The following is an 18,354-nucleotide window of genomic DNA, read 5'->3' as shown; positions in this document are numbered from 1 at the left end:
AAAGGAAAATACTTGGGAGGATTACTAAGAGGTGTGGTGGTTATTTTAGCAAAGTATGGTAGAGTCTCTAGGAGAGATTTAGATGTTTTAAGGTTTGTTAACATTTTTGAGAAAAGAAAAATACTTGGAAGGACTACTAAGAGGTGTGATGGTTATTTTGGCAAAGTATGGCGGAGTCTCTAGGAGAGATTTAGATATTTTAATGTTTGTTAACATTTTTGAGAAAAGGAAAATACTTGGGAGGATTACTAAGAGGTGTGGTGGTTATTTTAGCAAAGTATGGTGGAATCTCTAGGAGAGATTTAGATATTTTAATGTTTGTTAACATTTTTGAGAAAAGGAAAATACTTGGGAGGATTACTAAGAGATGTGGTGGTTATTTTGGCAAAGTATGGTGGAGTGCTTAAAAAAGATTTGGATGATTCAATATTTATAGGCATTTGTGAGAAAAGGAAAATACTTGGGAGGACTACTAAGAGGTGTGGTGGCTATTTTGGCAAAGTATGGTAGAGTCTCTAGGAGAGATTTAGATGTTTTAATGTTTGTTAACATTTTTGAGAAAAGAAAAATACTTGGGAGGGCCATTAACAGGTATGGTGGTTATTTTGTCAAAGTATGGTGGAGTCCTTATGGAAAAGATTTGGATGTTGCAATATTTGTAGGCATTTGTACGAAAAGAAAAATACTTGGAATAGTCCATATAATTGTTTCAATACTTCGTAGACAATTTTTAAGAAATCTAAAGTTGCAAATTACTCATATTAATTTACTATTGTCCTCGACCAGAATATTTGTAAATGTTAGTAAATTTTATTTTATTTCTTCTCTCACTAGTTTTAGAAATAATGTTACGTGATTTTGTTTACCAAATGGTTCAACCCGTAAATAAATCACCTTTGCAACTGTATGTCGAACGAAGAAGCTGTAATGTAACCATTCTATCAATTTCATTCTGTAAAATAGTTATTAAACCGCATTTCTCTGTAGGAGTTTTTGTTATTATATCTCCTTCTTCTTTCCATTCGTGTCGTTCATACCTCACTGTAATAATTTTCATATAATTAACTCATCCCAGTAAAGGATAAATAAATAGATAATTTCCAAAAAGCTCTTTACATCATTTTCCCAGTTTGACGATTTTCACCGACTTTTCTCAATTTCTTAGAATTTCGTCTCGTCTGGCGAGCAACATCGACAAATTCTCTAATGGTTTATTAACACCTCACATATAAATAAATAATTCTTCAGAAAGCTCTCTGTAACGATTTCCTGGGTTCCTACAATTTCTTGGAAAATTACAACTGCGAGAAATTTTTTCTTGTCGAATAAACAACACCACTCGCGATTCATCCTTAACTTATTATTCTCAACAAAATTGCAAACGACAATTTCTCTACCGATTTACCCACGCATAAATAAACAATCTTTCAAAAAGCTGTCTATAACGATTTCCTGAGTTTCTTATAATTTCTTGGAAAATTACAACTGCGAGAAATTTTTTCTTGTCGAATAAACAACACCACTCGCGATTCATTCTTAACATATTATTCTCAACAAAATTGCAAACGACAATTTCTCTACCGATTTACCCACGCATAAAAAAACAATCTTCCAAAAAGTTGTCTACAATTATTATTTTCGACGAGATTGCAAACGACAATTTCTCCACCGATTTACCCACGCATAAATAAACAATCTTTCAAAAAGCTGTCTATAACGATTTCCTGGATTTCCTACAATTTCTTGGAAAATTACAACTGCGAGAAATTTTTTCTTGTCGAATAAACAACACCACTCGAGATTCATCCTTAACATATTATTCTCAACAAAATTGCAAACGACAATTTCTCTACCGATTTACCCACGTATAAAAAAACAATCCTCCAAAAAGTTTTCTACAATTATTATTTTCGACGAGATTGCAAACGACAATTTCTCCACCGATTTACCCACGCATAAATAAACAATCTTTCAAAAAGCTGTCTATAACGATTTCCTGGATTTCCTACAATTTCTTGGAAAATTACAACTGCGAGAAATTTTTTCTTGTCGAATAAACAACACCACTCGAGATTCATCCTTAACTTATTATTTTCAACAAAATTGCAAACGACAATTTCTCTACCGATTTACCCACGCATAAAAAAACAATCTTCCAAAAAGTTGTCTACAATTATTATTTTCGACGAGATTGCAAACGACAATTTCTCCACCGATTTACCCACGCATAAATAAACAATCTTTCAAAAAGCTGTCTATAACGATTTCCTGAGTTTCTTATAATTTCTTGGAAAATTACAACTGCGAGAAATTTTTTCTTGTCGAATAAACAACACCACTCGAGATTCATCCTTAACTTATTATTCTCAACAAAATTGCAAACGACAATTTCTCTACCGATTTACCCACGCATAAAAAAACAATCTTCCAAAAAGTTGTCTACAATTATTATTTTCGACGAGATTGCAAACGACAATTTCTCCACCGATTTACCCACGCATAAATAAACAATCTTTCAAAAAGCTGTCTATAACGATTTCCTGGATTTCCTACAATTTCTTGGAAAATTACAACTGCGAGAAATTTTTTCTTGTCGAATAAACAACACCACTCGAGATTCATCCTTAACATATTATTCTCAACAAAATTGCAAACGACAATTTCTCTACCGATTTACCCACGTATAAAAAAACAATCCTCCAAAAAGTTTTCTACAATTATTATTTTCGACGAGATTGCAAACGACAATTTCTCCACCGATTTACCCACGCATAAATAAACAATCTTTCAAAAAGCTGTCCGTAACGATTTCCCGTGTTTCCTAAAATTTCTTGGAACATTACAACCGCGAGAAATTCCATCTCGTCGAATAAACAACAGCGCGCGAGAACCCACCCGTCCCCGATTTATTATTTTCGACGAGATCGCGAACAACATCGACAAATTTCGTAACGCGTACGTCGTTGCTCGGTGTTTCGTAACGATCCAAGCCGCGCGCCTCGCCGCGGTGGCGGCGCGTCACCACGAATTTTCGCGAATATACGATACGCAGTTAACGTCGAGATAAAACCGGATCCAAAACAGGCAACGTTGTTCCAACGCGACAAACACGCTCACGCAGATAAGTGTCTCGGGAAAGAAGCGATCGATAAGCGCGAAACTATGAAAACAACGGCTGCTATCGCGGCCACGGTAAACAGGGGACAATATAATACACATACATACATTATATATATATATAAAAGAAATTCAAAAAAATTAGAGAGAAATAATGAGAAAAGAATTCTCTAGTCTTGATTGTATTCTTTTTGGAACGTATTTTGCTACTATGGAAAAATTATTGAGATATGATAGAAATTTTCTTTTAGAAAATGCCCACTTTTCAGTCTATCGTTCAACTGTAAAAAAAGAAATTCAAAAAAATAAGAGAGAAATAATGAGAAAAGAATTCTCTAGTCTTGATTGTATTCTTTCTGGAACGTATTTTGCCTATGGAAAAATTATTGAGATATGATAGAAATTTTCTTTTAGAAAATGCCCACTTTTCAGTCTATCGTTCAACTGTAAAAAAAGAAATCCAAGAAATTAAGAGAGAAATAATGAGAAATGAATTCTCGGGTCTTGATTGTATTCTTTCTGGAACGTATTTTGACTATGGAAAAATTATGTCTAAAAAACACTACAAAAAATACTATATATATACATACTAGGCCACTTATGACATAATTTTTCCGTAGTCAAAATACGTTCCAGAAAGAATACAACCAAGACCCGAGAATTCTTCTCTCATTATTTCTCTCTTATTTTCTTGGATTTCTTTTTCTACAGTTGAACGATAGAGGACCGAAAAATGGGCATTTTTCAAAAGAAAATTTGTATCGTATCTCGCACAATTGCGAAGTTACATATATACACATAATATACAACGAACAATAGTATCCGATTAAATTCCTCCGTAATTCGTACGTCGACCAGTTAAGACGGTTTTCGATTGTTTTCCGCGAGGTTGATACGAGACACGAATACACAAGTTCGCGAGAAACGGAAATTCCGATCGATTCGTTGAAATACGCCTGGCGAGCAACGACCTTTGCGCCACCGGTCGAAGCACTCCAACGATCCGAATCTCTCTCGAAAAAGAAGAAGAGAGAAAAAAAAAGAAGAAGAAAAAAGGAAAGAAAGAAAAAGAAAAAGAAAAAGAGTAATCCGGAGCAGAAGTCGCTCGACGACACTTGCGGGAATTCAGACAGATATATCTGGCCGACCCGCTGCCTCTGACACCGATAACAACGTGCGTGTAACAGCGATAAGATAACGCGTTCGGCGCGATACTCTCGACAATGCTCATTTTTGTCCAACGAGAACGGCTGCCCGGATAAGGAACAATAACTGCGAGTACGAATCGTACGAGACGCGTACTAACCACCGTCCTTGTCGCCGGACCGTTTATTATATTCCCACCGTTTGGCGAACTGAAAAATTATATTTAGAAACACGCGGTTTACGATACGATACAACACGCCCCGCGCGTGTTATTTTCGAGAGCCAGATCCCGCGACGAGAGCACCCACCAACGGCGATGATCTCGCGCGCGCGAAAATTGTTTACGACGGGGTTATTTCGTTCGTCGATGAAACGAAACGAAACGAAACGAAACGTCGTTTGCCCTCGAGACGAAATTCTTTAATTACGATGATAAAGAAGACGTACGTGGAACGCTGCTCGGTTACGAGATCGTTGCTCGTGAACTTACTAGCGACCATTCTGCGATTGGAACTCGGTTTAGCCTGTGGATCGATCGATACGCTTTGTGTTTTTACATTTTTGTGGCACGGTTGCTAAACGTGTTATACGATACAACTGAAGGTGAAAAATGGATCAATGTTGGATATTTAACGGTAGAATTACCAAAGGGATCGAAATTCTTTAATCACGATAATAAAGAAGACACGTACGTGGAACGTTGCTTGCGAACTTACGAGCGACCATTCTGGCCGAATCGTGTTTCCACATTCTTGTGGCACAGTTGCTAAACGTACAATACGATACAACTGAAGCTAACAAATGGATCAATATTGGAAATTTAACGGTAGAACTACCAAAAAGTACAACATTTTTTAATTATGATAACAAAGAAGACGTACGTGGAACGCTGCTCGCGAACTTACGAGCGACCATTCTGGCCGAATCATGTTTTCACATTTTTGTAGCATAGTTACTAAACGAACGATACAACTAAAGCTAAAAAATGGATCAATGTTGCATAGTTAACGATAAAACTACCAAAGGGATCGAAATTCTTTAATCACTATAACAAAGAAGACGCGTCCTTGGAACGCTGCTCGCTTACAAGATCATTGCTCGCGAACTTACGAGCGACTATTCTGGCCAAATTATGTTTTCACATTTTTCTGGCACAGTTGCTAAATGTACGATACGATACAATAACTGAAGCTAAAAAATGAATCAATATTGGATATTTAATGGTAAAACTACCAAAGGGATCGCAATTCTTTAATCACTGTAACAAAGAAGACGCGTACGTGGAACACTGCTCGCTTACAAGATCATTGCTCGCGAACTTACGAGCGACCATTCTGGCCGAATCGTGTTTTCACATTTTTGTAGCATAGTTACTAAACGTACGATACAACTAAAGCTAAAAAATGGATCAATGTTGCATAGTTAACGGTAAAACTACCAAAGGGATCGAAATTTTTGAATCATGATAACAAAGAAGACGTACGTGGAACGCTGCTCGCTTACAAGATCATTTCTCGTGAACTTACGAGCGACCATTCTGGCCAAATCGTGTTTTCACATTTTAGTGGCACAGTTGCTAAACATGCGATACGATACAACTGAAGCTAAAAAATAGATCAATGTTGTATATTTAACGGTAAAACTACCAAAGGGATCGTTTCAACAGTTTTGAATTTCTTTTTGAAGTTATTCGATTACTAACGATGCTTTCGCTCGCAATCTTCGGTGGAAAAGTAATTATATTCGTGAAGTGGAAATGGAAAAGTAATTATATTCGTAAATTAATTCGGCTATTCCCCTTCTACTTTCGAAGATATATTAGAAGTCAGGTATAAATAAAAATACGTTCACCGTTGTTTCTTTTAGTGTTAATTACGAGATGAAACATTAAGTCTCACCGTAGGTAAGAACGTTAAGTCTCATCGTAAGATATTAAAAAAATGGTACGTTTCTTAACTCACTATGCTCTAAAGACCTAACCCACAATCTCCCCAAACTTATCGTACAAATGTAGTTCCTAGAAAAAAAAAGAAACTTGCTTCAATATCTTTTTAAGAGTTTAACCTTCGAACCTTTGTTTTTTGTAGAAAAATTGGAGATAAAGACAACCAGTTAATTGTTACAGGGCTTCAATCTCTCACCTCTTTAAGAACGAGACGAACTGATGGAGAACTATCGAATATCGAAGAAGAATTTTAATTAAAATGAGAATTAAGAGCGACATTTACCGAAATTCGATGTCAGGATCGGTTGAGTCTGTTCAGTGGTGAGAAATTGTGCAATTTACGGTTAGATTCGGCGGAGACGTTCGGGATAAACTCGGTGCCAATTGCGCAAACAAAGGTCTTATTATCGTCGGTTCGACTCGAGAGACGATTCCCCTTTCTTTTCTCGAATCGGTTCGACGAGAACTCGGTTACCGAGAAACGCGTGTGTCGCGACCGAGATTAACGGGAGCTCGCGAAATTCGTTCGAACGATACGGGAATCGGTTTGCGAGCGATATCGCGTCAAGAGTGCTCAGAGATACGCGTACACAGAGACGCGCCCGCGTACGTACAGCGGAGTAAAAAAATATTCGTACACTGATGGATTGTTTAATCAATTTTCTCGCTCCATGAAACTTATTGAATAGTAGTGTTCAGTGTAGCAACGTTACGTGTCAAGTTCACGTAGTGTGTCGATAAGTTTTGTCGTTCTATAAAAACTTATTGAACAGTAGTGTTCAGTGTAGTAATGTTACGTGTCAAGTTCATGTAGCGTGTGAATAAGTTTTGTCGTTCTATAAAAACTTATTGAACAGTACTATTTAATTTAGTAATGTAACGTGTCAAGTTCACGTAGTGTGTTATCGAACGACAAAACTTATTGAACAGTAGTGTTCAATGTAGTGATGTACGTGTCAAGTTCACGTAGTGTGTCAATAAGTTTTGTCGTTCGATAAAAACTTATTGAACAGTACTATTTAATTTAGTAATGTAATGTGTCAACTTCATGTAGTGTTATCGAACGACAAAACTTATTGAACAGTAGTGTTCAATATAGTGATGTTACGTGTCAAGTTCATGTAGTGTTATCGAACGACAAAAATTATTGAACAGTAGTGTACAATGTAGTAATATTACGTGTCAAGTTCACGTAGTGTATCAATAAGTTTTGTCGTTCTATAAAAACTTATTGAACAGTATTGTTTAATGTAGTAATGTAACGTGTCAAGTTTATGTAGTGTGTTATTGAACGACAAAAATGATTGAACAGTAGTGTTCAATATAGTAATGTTACGTGTCAAGTTCATGTAGTGTGTCAATAAGTTTTGTCACTCGATAAAACTTAATGAGAAACCTAGTACGGTTCAATAAGTTTTATTGAATGATGAAACTTATTGAACAACCTAGTATATTACAAGGTAATTCCCCTAAGTTGCGAGTTTGATTTTAATGAATGTTTGCGCGTATGTAAAGCATACTAGACCGCTTATAACATAATTTTTCCGTAGTCAAAATACGTTCCAGAAAGAATACAATCAAGACCCGAGAATTCTTTTCTTTATTTTTTTGGGGTTCTTTTTTTAACAATTGAACGATAGAGCACTGAAAATTGAATATTTCTTGTCAGAAAATTTTGTTGCATACGAAATAATTTTTCTTGCCGAGAAAAAATGTTTTTGGAAGGATAAAATCAAGATTCAAGAATTCAATATTTCTTCATTTTTTAGTACACTTTTTTCACAGTTGAACGATAGAGCACTAAAAGCTGGGTATTTTTTCAAAGAAAATTTGTATCATATCTCACACGTTTGCGAAGTTAGAAACAAAATAAAAAATCGTTGCAAGCTTTCGCAAAACTCGCACCTCTTAGCGCTCTATCATTCTGATGTAAAAAAAGTCCCTGAAAAATTGCATTAAAAAAATAAAAAAAAAAAAAACATTAAAATCTTCGAAACTTAATTTCACCTTCCTAAAGAAATTTCCTGTGGACATAAAAAATTTCTTTACATACGCACTATTGCGATCTAAGTGCATAAATTGTTTCGTTAAAATCAGTCAGTTACAGGTGAGAAGAATTTCCTTATATCGAGTTGTTCGGAAAATCATATTTTTTTTTTTTTTTCGAAAATGATTAGAATGTATAATTTTTAAAGTGTACAAACATTTTACTAAATTATATATTCTCCATTTTGGAAAACGAAATGGATCGTAAGTTTGATCGTTGATTTCCGAACAAGCTAATAACACGGTGCAGGAATACTTTTTGGGGCCACTGTACGTGGTATACGCGCGAACGCGGTTTTCTCGACGACCTTCGGACTCGAGTCGTAAGGTTTGACAATGCCCGACGAAGAAACTCGAGATACGGAAGCGTGAGATAACACACGCCGCTCGTATTTAGCGAGATTCTGCGACGTTCGAATTACGAAACGAGAAGTTTATCGGGCCTCTGAATCACGCTCTCGCATGACTGAAATTGTGTTAATTAGCCGGGTGAATCGATGGCGATAGAACTCGAGCCCGTTCCCTCGATCGTGTCGCAACCACTCGTGGATCGACTTCTGACTCGCGGCGCGTGTTATTCCAGCAACGAGCGTGTTGCGCGCGCGTGGGAACAACGCAGCTTAAAGGGAGACCGATCCGGTTATTTCGAATCGAGAGGAATCGATGTTTCGATTCACATCGAGATTCGAACCTTGAAAAAAAAAAAAAATATGTTACGAACAGGCCTTGGAATTTTTTAATTCAACATCGATAGATTTAATGTTTACTTACTGTGCACAGAGAGAGCTCGTGTATACATTTTTAATTGGATGTGCAATAAATGAACGCCTAGGTGTGTAAAAAAAAAATATACCAAATATACCATTTCCGTCTATAACCTTCGCGTTGTATTATTTATTCAATAACGAGTATCAATCGCGGATATTAAAAGCCTCGCACACGCAGAAGTCAATGTATGGAAGCGTAACGTAGAGATAGGTATCCACTAGTATCAGGAAGGAACTTTAACCTTTTGCTCTTGAGAGACGACTCCCGATCCCCGTTTAATGCATTGGAATTTGTCTAATTAAGGAAAGTTTCACGGTACGAGATTAAAAATAACGCGCCGATAATTCGTTAGAACGATATTTTCGCACGTCGCGGAAAACGTGTAATATAATTCGATGGAGAAACCACGATCCGAATTAATTCCAAAATTTATTCTTCCGATTTAGAAAATTTCTCCGAACGTTTTATCGCGCGATGCAAAAATTACTCCGGGCGGGAAATTGTCGCCGTGACCCGAGAAAAAAAAAATTTTCTATTCCGTACCGGTGATACGTCGACGCGGTTAAAAATTGCCGTAACGGGGTCGCGATATTTTAAAGTTACGTCTCGAAGTTAAAAATACGAGTTCCCTAGATTTTCGGAGAGCGTGCACGGTCGAACGGAAGAAAGCTTTAAGGTTAACGCGTCGCGGCGATCGATCCGCTTCTCGACGCCATTGTAACAGTGACGGGGGGGGTAGGGGAAACGATTCGGTTCCCGGACGTGACCTTGGACAGGCCCCCGAATCGAACGTGTTTCTTCCTCGCGCCTAAACGAGCGAGTAACGGTTCCGATCTCGCCTTGGACAACTGGCCTAATATCGCATCACGCCTGTGTAATCGTAGCTTCTGCGTTTCGTTACAAGATCATCGTGCAGCCCGTAAAACTAGATTCGCCGAACAACGACAACGACAACGACAACGTGAACGACGACGACGACGTAAGATGGCGATGAAACGAGAGAAACCGACCTCTCCGTTGACCTAGATCGTGGCCTCAGCGGAGTGCAGCGCGACTGTAAACTATACGGACTCGTCGGGCCTGCTAGCAGGGGAGAGACTGTGCTACGACGCGCTTCTTTCTTTCTGCCGGTTGCCTCTCGTTCGCACGGCCGCGACGCGCTCTTCTCTTTCGGCGTGGCACGACCGGCAGAGCCAGTTACCGGAGAAGGATATTTGCGGTTGTGATTCAGCGCTGCGCCCAGCCGAGTGGCCGAGGAGAAAGGGGAGAGCGGTGCAGCAGAAAATCGAGAAAGAAAACCGACGACCGCAACGATCCGCCGGATATATAACTAAAGAAGTCATTCGCGAGACTTCGAACCGAGTCTCGGGCCGGCGGAGCGACGAGATTCGTTCGGTGCAGCGGTTCCCAACTCGGTTCGCGAATCGTCGCGTTCTCTCGTGCCGCGTTGCCGGTTCGTACGGGTGTCCGTCTCGGTGTGCGTGTCCCGTTGCACGCGTCAACCGTCTATACGCACCCACCGCGAGAGAAGAGGACACCTGACGACCGTGCCCCTTCGCGGCTGCGATCTCGAACGGATAAACGTGCCCGAGCTACGCCGGCCATTTTGACGCGTTTACTTTTCCTTTCCGTCCGTGTCGATAAATCGAACAAAGGAACGGTAAAAGGAGCTCTTCTGCGCGCGCGAAACGAAATCAAACGGTCACGGTGCCGCGGTTGTTCGTCGAGTCTCTCTCGCGCCGGTGCCACGCACGTTTCTTTTCGCAGGAAACTCGATCCAGAAAACGAGTCGCGCGATATTTTCTTTTCATCCGTGCGAAAATAAACGCGATACTTTTAAGCCCGGGACACGTCGCGTCGCGTCAGCCGCGCGCTCGGTAGTTGTTTAAATACCGACGACGCCGGTAATATATTAAAAAGCCGGGCCAAAATTAGTCTGTTCCCGCGTTCCTCTCCTATTTTATCGTAAACCCGGTCCCCCGGTTCACGGATCTCTCTCTTTCCAGATAAACAGAGAGAGAGAGACACACGCGCGCGCACACGCAGAGGGCCAGCGGAAAAAGTAAAATGGAAAGGCAGAGGAACGAATCCGACGCGCCATCTATTTTCATTCGGCGAAGGTCAACGTGGCGTACTACGCGCGGATAAAGTTAGCTTAGGGCCGGGGAATTCATCGTTCCCTCGCATCGGTGGAAATTTAAACTCGCGGAAAACGCAGATCGTCGTTGCGCAACGGAGAGCGTTCGTCTCGTTCGACCGAAGAAAAAAAAGAAACCATCCGGTGGAGTTTCGAATCGACGTTTTTTCCTCCTCGACTTTTTCTTTTTTTTTCTTTTCTCCATCGACGACGTTTATCGTCGAACCCGATCGCCTCGCGAACGGTTCCGACGGTACCCGCGATTATCGTTTATCGAATACACACATTCTCGAGCTATCTCTCGCGCGCGTTCGACCTCGAATGACCTCCAACCGTACACGCGTGCATCGTAAGAACTCGTCTCTCTCCGAATCCCTCCTCCCTCCCTCGTGTCCCCTACCCACCGCCTTCTTTCGGACCCGTCCTTTTCTCCTCTATCTTCCACCGATTTTTTTCTTCTCTTCCGCAGAGCGTTACATTGTTCGCGAGCCACGGTCGAGAAGGGCAGGTAGAAACCCTCGGGATAACAAAAGGACCAGTCGTGCCTTTGTGTATTTCCATAGAATGCGGCAGACTTTCGTGATTTCTCTCTACCTGAGGCCAACCCCGCTAACAAAGGGAGCAATGCCTGGCGTCTCGAAATTTTTTTCCTACCTCGAGCCCCCCCACTCCCGTGTCCCTCTCGCTCGTCCCGGCCCCACCCCACCCCCTCTATCCATCGTTCTACGGACCCCCCGCGCCCTTTCCTTCCTGCTGATCCTTACGAAGGAGCCAGGCGCCCGATTAACCGCATTGTTACGTTTTCCCAGAGCCCATTATAGGCCGAGCAGTTTACGGCACTGTTCTTTCTCTCTCTCTCTCTCTCTCTTTCTCGCGCGCGCGCGCCCAGGGGACAAAACAGCGAGCCTTTGCGAAAATCGTCCGCGAGCCTCGACGAGATGAAACCGGAATTCCTCCTTTCAGAAACCCGAACACACAATTCTCGCCACGAGAGAGAGACAGAGAAAGAGAGAGAGGTGCCTGCCTCTGTTTTCATAGCCCGTCTCTCTCCACGGAGACACGTTCCTCGGGTTCCTGCGAGCACCGTTTCGTGTTCGTCGAAATAATGCAAACTCGCGCGATAAAGTATTTCGTAACTCGAAAATAAATCGTTAGAAATTTCTTTTTCCCTGTATCGTTGCGACTGCGGTTCTCGGAACCGAGGACCGGAAAACGATGGTCAGACGTGTCGGACGTTAGTTTTAAGGACTGTTATTATATCGGTATCGAAAGGTGGTATTATGTTGCACCGTTAAAGGTTTGTCTATTTTCCTTTCTGTTTTTTCTTCTTTTTTTTTTTAAGTTTCAAGCTGAGAGTCGCGAAGGACACGCGATACTATCGCTGTTCGTACCGAGTCGTATTGTTAGGTTGTTCGGGAAGTCGTTTCGTTTTCCAAAATGGAGAATGTATAATTTAGTAAAATGTTTATATATTCTAAAAAAATCGTGTTTCATTTTCACTAAAAAAAAAAAAACGAAGTGACTTTCCGAATAACCCAATACTGTACACGTTTCTTTATATTTTTCTATTTACAACTCGTTACGCTACTGAATGCGTGAGATCCCTGTGCATCGTAATAAGCTTTGTATTGTAATCTGAATTTACAACAGACACGACTTATTTACTTGAAATTAAATAAATAAGAAAATGTATACGTAAGTTGTATTACTATACATTTCTTTATATTTTTTACTTCAGATTCTCCTATCTACAATTCATTAGACCGGATGCGTGAGATCTCTTGGTATTATAATAAACTTTGTATTGTAATCTGAATTTACAACAGACACGACTTATTTACTTCGAATAAAATAAATAAGAAAATATATGCGTAAATTACATTACTATACATTTCTTTATATCATTACACCGGATGCGTGAGATCCCTGTGCATCGTAATAAACTTTGTATTGTAATCGGAATTTACAAGAGATACGACTTATTTCTTTGAAATTAAATAGATAACAAAATGTATACGTAAGTTGCATTACTATACATTCCTTTATATTTTTTACTTCAAATTCTTCTATCTGCAATTCATTATACCGGATGCGTGATATCCCTGTACATCGTAATAAACTTTGTATCGTAATCTGAATTTACAACAGATACGACATATTTACTTGAAATTAAATAAACCAGAAAATGTATACGTAAATTTTATCACTATACATTTCTTCATATTTTCGACTTTAGATTCTTCAGTCTATTAAGTTGTTCAAAAAGTCATCTCGTTTCTTTTGGTGAAAATGAAACACGATTTTTGTACAGCGTATAAACATTTTATTAAATTATACATTCTCCCATTTCGAAAAACGAAACGACTTCCCGAACAACCAAATACAATTTGTTATACCGGATGCGCGAGATCCCCCCGCTCATCCTAATAAACTTTGTATTATAATCCGAATTTACGATTCTCGAGACCGAGTCTCGATAAAATAAAGAAAAATTCTCGAGTCTTCTAAGCTCGGATGGCTCACGGTAGAAAGTGATATATCATCCGAGTAACGAAGAATCGTTAGTACGTATCTTCGAAACGGTGAAGAATCACCGTTAGACGAGAAAAAAAAAAAAAAAAAAAAAAAGAATCTAATTATTTATCGCTCGGTTACACCCACAGCGCCCGGAGCGTTTCTCTCGATTCAGAAACTCGAGCGCGAGCTGTTCTCGTGAATTTACACCGTTTCCACGCTCGAATTTAAGAACGTCGAGACACTGGGACGCCACCCTTTCGCCGAGACACCGGCTGCCAAGATTTCAAGGTCCTTTTCGCGTTTTCTCTTCGACCGGCTAATATTCCGCGATAAATCACCGTAACCCCGCCGAAACGGCCATTGGTAGTCCAGAATCCCGTATATATATTCCGAATGTAGGAAATACATAATCGAGCGGCTCTATTCGCGTCGAGAGCGCGCAATGCGCTCGAAAATCACGCTCCGCGCTCTTGCAATATTTCAACGAGCTCTCCTCGCGCAACGCTCGTGTACGAGCTTCGCTTATGCAACTGTGTTCCTCGGCAAAAGGTAATAAAGCAGCCTTTGAAATTTTTCAGTTCAATGGAACCCCCACCTCTCTCCCTCACTCCCCCTCCCTCTCTCTTTCCGCGCAAATATTCGCGACGATTTATCGAATACATCGCGGATACACGCGATGCGGTGCTTTTCAATTGGTCGTCGTTGTCCGACGGAATGCAGTACACCGTATCTCCACGGGGTAAACGAAAGCCTTTCAAAGCTATTTAATTTCTGCCTGGATTATACACCGGGAGTCCGGAAAATTCAATAAATCCATCTACGCGAAAAAAGGAGAGAAAAATGAAGAGGAAACACAGAGAGAGAGAGAGAGAGAGAGAGAGAGAGAGAGAGAGAAAGCTTTGCCGCGTCAACTTAATAACTCGATGGCTCGAAAACGAAAGGCGGCTGGCTAATTAAGCGTGCCCGGGGCTGAACCAGTCCCGGTTTCACTCGACTACTCGACCATCAAACGTTTTCTCCGTGTTCCGGTTCAGGGTTGAGTCGATCGAGAGAGGCTCGTTCCGATCGATTACCATCGAGACTCTTTCCAAGAGGATTATTACGAGACTACGCCGCGCGCATACCACGTCGATTGGAAACCTCCGCGAGCGAGCGAGCGAGCGAGCGAACGAACGAACGAGCGAGTTCTGTTATACCACGCTCGAATAAATACGGACCGTAAATTCATGGAAATGTATCTTTCGGAAGGCTGAATGGCGTAGAGCCGCGCTACGTGGGAGCGATCTATACCGTGTGCGAATAAAACCGACCCAAATCCACCAAGGATCCTCAACTCTCTCGCTCCCGAGGGAGCGGATACTTCTCTCTCCTTTGCTCGAAACCCATTCTCCCGTAATCCGGTTTTCCGGTACGCGAGAATACACCGCGCGAAAGAGAAAGGAGAACCGTTTCCGAAAATGTTCGCGATCGTTCCACGAAAACACCGAACGGTATATTTCTTTGGTGAGCGCGATCTCGTGGAAAGGAATATTTCCCGTTAAATGCCGTGAAACGGAACCGCAACGACCTACTACCTTCCATCGGACGTTGGTACCCACCGTCCATAGGTTGCGAGCGAAGATAAGAGAATCGGAAACAGAGTAGAGAGTAGAGCGCTCGAGTCCAGGTGTGTATCGCGAAAGAGATCTCGAGAACGCGCGCTCGCGTCACGCCGACGCGATGAAACGAATTCCAATTAATTACGCGCAATGACGCGCGTCGAATAGCACGGATTACGAATCGGGCTCGCGTTGTGTACCGGACATTACGCAACGCCGCCGACATTGCGAGCGAAACCAGTTTGCAAATACCTAGGCTCTCGTTGGTTCGCACGCCGACCGCGCGCGGTTCGTTCGTCCTCGGATTTTGCAGGGGAATCCGAGAGGAGAGCGCACGCTGCTGATCGTCGACAAGTGTTTCGACGGTCCGACCAGGGATCAAACCGTTACACTCCGCGGCGAAGGGGAACGCGACGACGAATCGGGACAGTTGCCGCGCGGCATCAGGGTCGCCGACAAAAGTGAATATTCAACGATCGAAAATACGCGAGGACGGAGAAAAATGGGGACGCGAATCGACTCGAGGGAAAACGAGAACGCCGCAAAATTCCGCGCGAAAGTCGAAACGCGTCGTGTTCATCGTCGGTCTATCGGGAGCGTCCCGTGTCCGACCTTGAGCCGAGCACTGCTCTCCGCGGGGATACAATTCATCGAATTCGCGTTTCGTCGGCGAAAGTTTAAAACCGCCTCACTGGAGAAACAAAGCTTCGCTTCCGCGCGCCACTTTCGAATTTACGTTAACCGTCGCTATTTTCGTCGCGCAGCCGCCCGAGAGTCTCGCTGTGCCTTTCGCGTTCCCGATACCCACGCTCTAATTTTATCCATTTACGACAATCGTAAACCGCCGTTGAATCCCGGTTCCGCTGAACGCGACCGACCGACCGACCGACCGGTCTGGTACGTCGATTAACGCGAATTCCGCGAACCGCGACCATTACGATTCTTTCGACGAGCGCGCAATCCGTGTGTATCGCACGGTGTCGCCGCGCGTTCCTACTTCCTTCCGAGAAGCGACCATACGCAGTCGCGCGAACACGAGGGAGCGCGAAACGCCGAAACTTTTGGCGGCGTTGCCGCGCGAGACCTAAAGGCGTAACGGTGTTCCCATAAGCAGCGCGAGAACCGATTTATATTCAGCGTGCAATATCTCGGGAAGCTCTCTCGCCTACTCCCCCCACTACGCCACCGGTCCGTGCATAAAACTCCCGGGCGAAATAGTAGAGAAGCGGATCGTCGTAATTCGCGCGAAACTCGATCCGAATACAAAGCTTCCCATTATCTCTCGCCGACGCTCGCTACACACGGACGCGCACGCAACGCGCCACGCGAGAGCGAGAGAGAAAGAAGGGGGGAGGGAGAGGAAACGAAATTCGTAATTTCGAGTTGGCAGGTAACGCGCGGAGAACTCGGGTCGTTCTCGAGAGGCTCGTCGAGTTTCCATGACCTACCGGGAGGGAACCCAGTCAACCTGAACGCCGATTGCACCTGCACCGGTCAACACACCCTACTCACCACCGGTTTCGAACCCGACGCCGCACAATTCGCTCGTCTAAAACTTTTACGGCGCGCTTTGTTTCCCCTCCTAACCTTTCCGACCGCGCGATTATTCGCGTCTCGGATCATCGTGAACGCAATATATCGCGCGCGTCTTATCTTGTTTGTACGAACAAACCGGGGATTTAATTTAGCGCTTCGCGGGTTAGAATGTTACGCGGTCGGGCTTTGGTGCGTTGCACGCACGCGGCCGTAAACTAACGGCAATTACCACCAGATGGCTACTACGGGTAATCTCCTGGCGAAACGTTAATCGAGAGACGCGGGTCGCAAGGGAACCGTTCCCAAGATCCGTGCGACTCTTTTTATGGGTTTTGACAGGGTGATTCGAAAACGAGTCGAGTAGGGTCACTTACAGGGCAAGCGTCGTGGCGGCGTTACCAACGTCTCCCGACAGGAAGTTGCTCTGTTGGGTCGGAGGTTGGTGGTGGAGGTGGTGATGATGCTGCTGCTGCTGCTGGTGTTGCTGCTGCTGCTGCTGCTGCTGCTGTTGTTGCTGCTGCTGCTGCTGCGGTGGCGGCTGCTGCTGCTGCTGCTGCTGCTGCGGCTGTTGCTGCTGCTGCTGTTGCTGCTGCTGCTGCTGCTGCTGCTGTTGATGATGATGATGAGGATGATGCTGAAAGGCCGTTGCCGTTTGGTGGGAGGGCGAGCTGCCCGCCGGCATCAAATTATACGGCTGATAGAGCAGCTGCGGCTGGGCCTGCGTGGCTGCGCCGGCGGCCGCGAGTAGAACTTGCGTTTGTCCCTGATGTACGTGATGATTGTGATGGTGGTGCGGGTTACCCTGCGTGGCCGTCTGCGGGCTTACCGGAAGGACCGCCATTGCCGCGCCTCCTAGCACCGGTGGCATGCTTCTACCGTCGTCCTCGCTGCGTTCTCGATCACCACACTCGTTCTCTTCATCGTACGAGCCGCACTCACCGTCTCGGGGCCGGCGTTCGTTTCCCGGTATCCTGGCCGCACGAAACGGTATCGATAATCACTGGGTAAAACAAGAAACACCACCGCGGACTTCTTTTCGTATACACCGGCAGCACCCTGCCGCGCACTGCGTGCGCACGATGAGATCACTCGTCGCGCGAGAGGGAACCGTACGAACCAGCCACGGGACACGATCGGTTACGAAGGTTGCCGAACGAACACGAACCGCTCGCCAACAGACGTTGATCGACCGATGGAACAATGGTCGCGAGAGATCCGTTTTCTTTTCTCTTTTCTTACTTTCGATGCACACTTCGCTTTTACCGCGAGCACTGATCGATCGGAGGAAGAGACCGAGAGAAAGAGGCTTCCTAGGTGCGAAAACTAATTCGGACGACGCGCGAGACGAGATCGCGAAACCGCGATCGAAGTCGGCTCGCACTTTCTTGCGAACGAGAGTCGATATTACCACTGCTCTCGTGACCTCCGCGAACAATGGCGCCACGACGCGGTCGTCCCGGTCGAACGACCGCGGAAATCTTGCTTTCCACACTCCCCGAGAGAGTCGGGTGGACGCTGATCGCTTAGCGTCGCGATGCTCTCGC

The 18,354-nt window shown here is 43.4% G+C and overlaps 1 protein-coding gene across 5 annotated transcripts in view; it reads right to left on the bottom strand.

The window, feature by feature from the left end:
- Kdm3 (Lysine demethylase 3) overlaps nucleotides 1-18,354 on the bottom strand; it is a 572,262-nt gene that overhangs the window by 102,005 nt on the left and 451,903 nt on the right. For 4 of the 5 annotated variants that reach the window (XM_076305347.1, XM_076305593.1, XM_076305514.1 and 1 more), the window contains exon 9: nucleotides 17,185-17,781. The exons of the other annotated variant lie outside the window; for it this stretch is intronic. In XM_076305347.1, the coding sequence (XP_076161462.1) occupies nucleotides 17,185-17,781 (597 nt within the window). The remainder of the gene's footprint in view (nucleotides 1-17,184; nucleotides 17,782-18,354) is intronic. 5 annotated transcript variants of the gene reach the window in all.

Source organism: Ptiloglossa arizonensis, chromosome 1 (genome assembly GCF_051014685.1).
Source record: "Ptiloglossa arizonensis isolate GNS036 chromosome 1, iyPtiAriz1_principal, whole genome shotgun sequence".
NCBI lineage: Eukaryota > Metazoa > Arthropoda > Insecta > Hymenoptera > Colletidae > Ptiloglossa > Ptiloglossa arizonensis.
The sequence above is the reverse complement of the archived record's forward strand: the minus strand, read 5'-3'. Positions and strand labels throughout refer to the sequence as shown.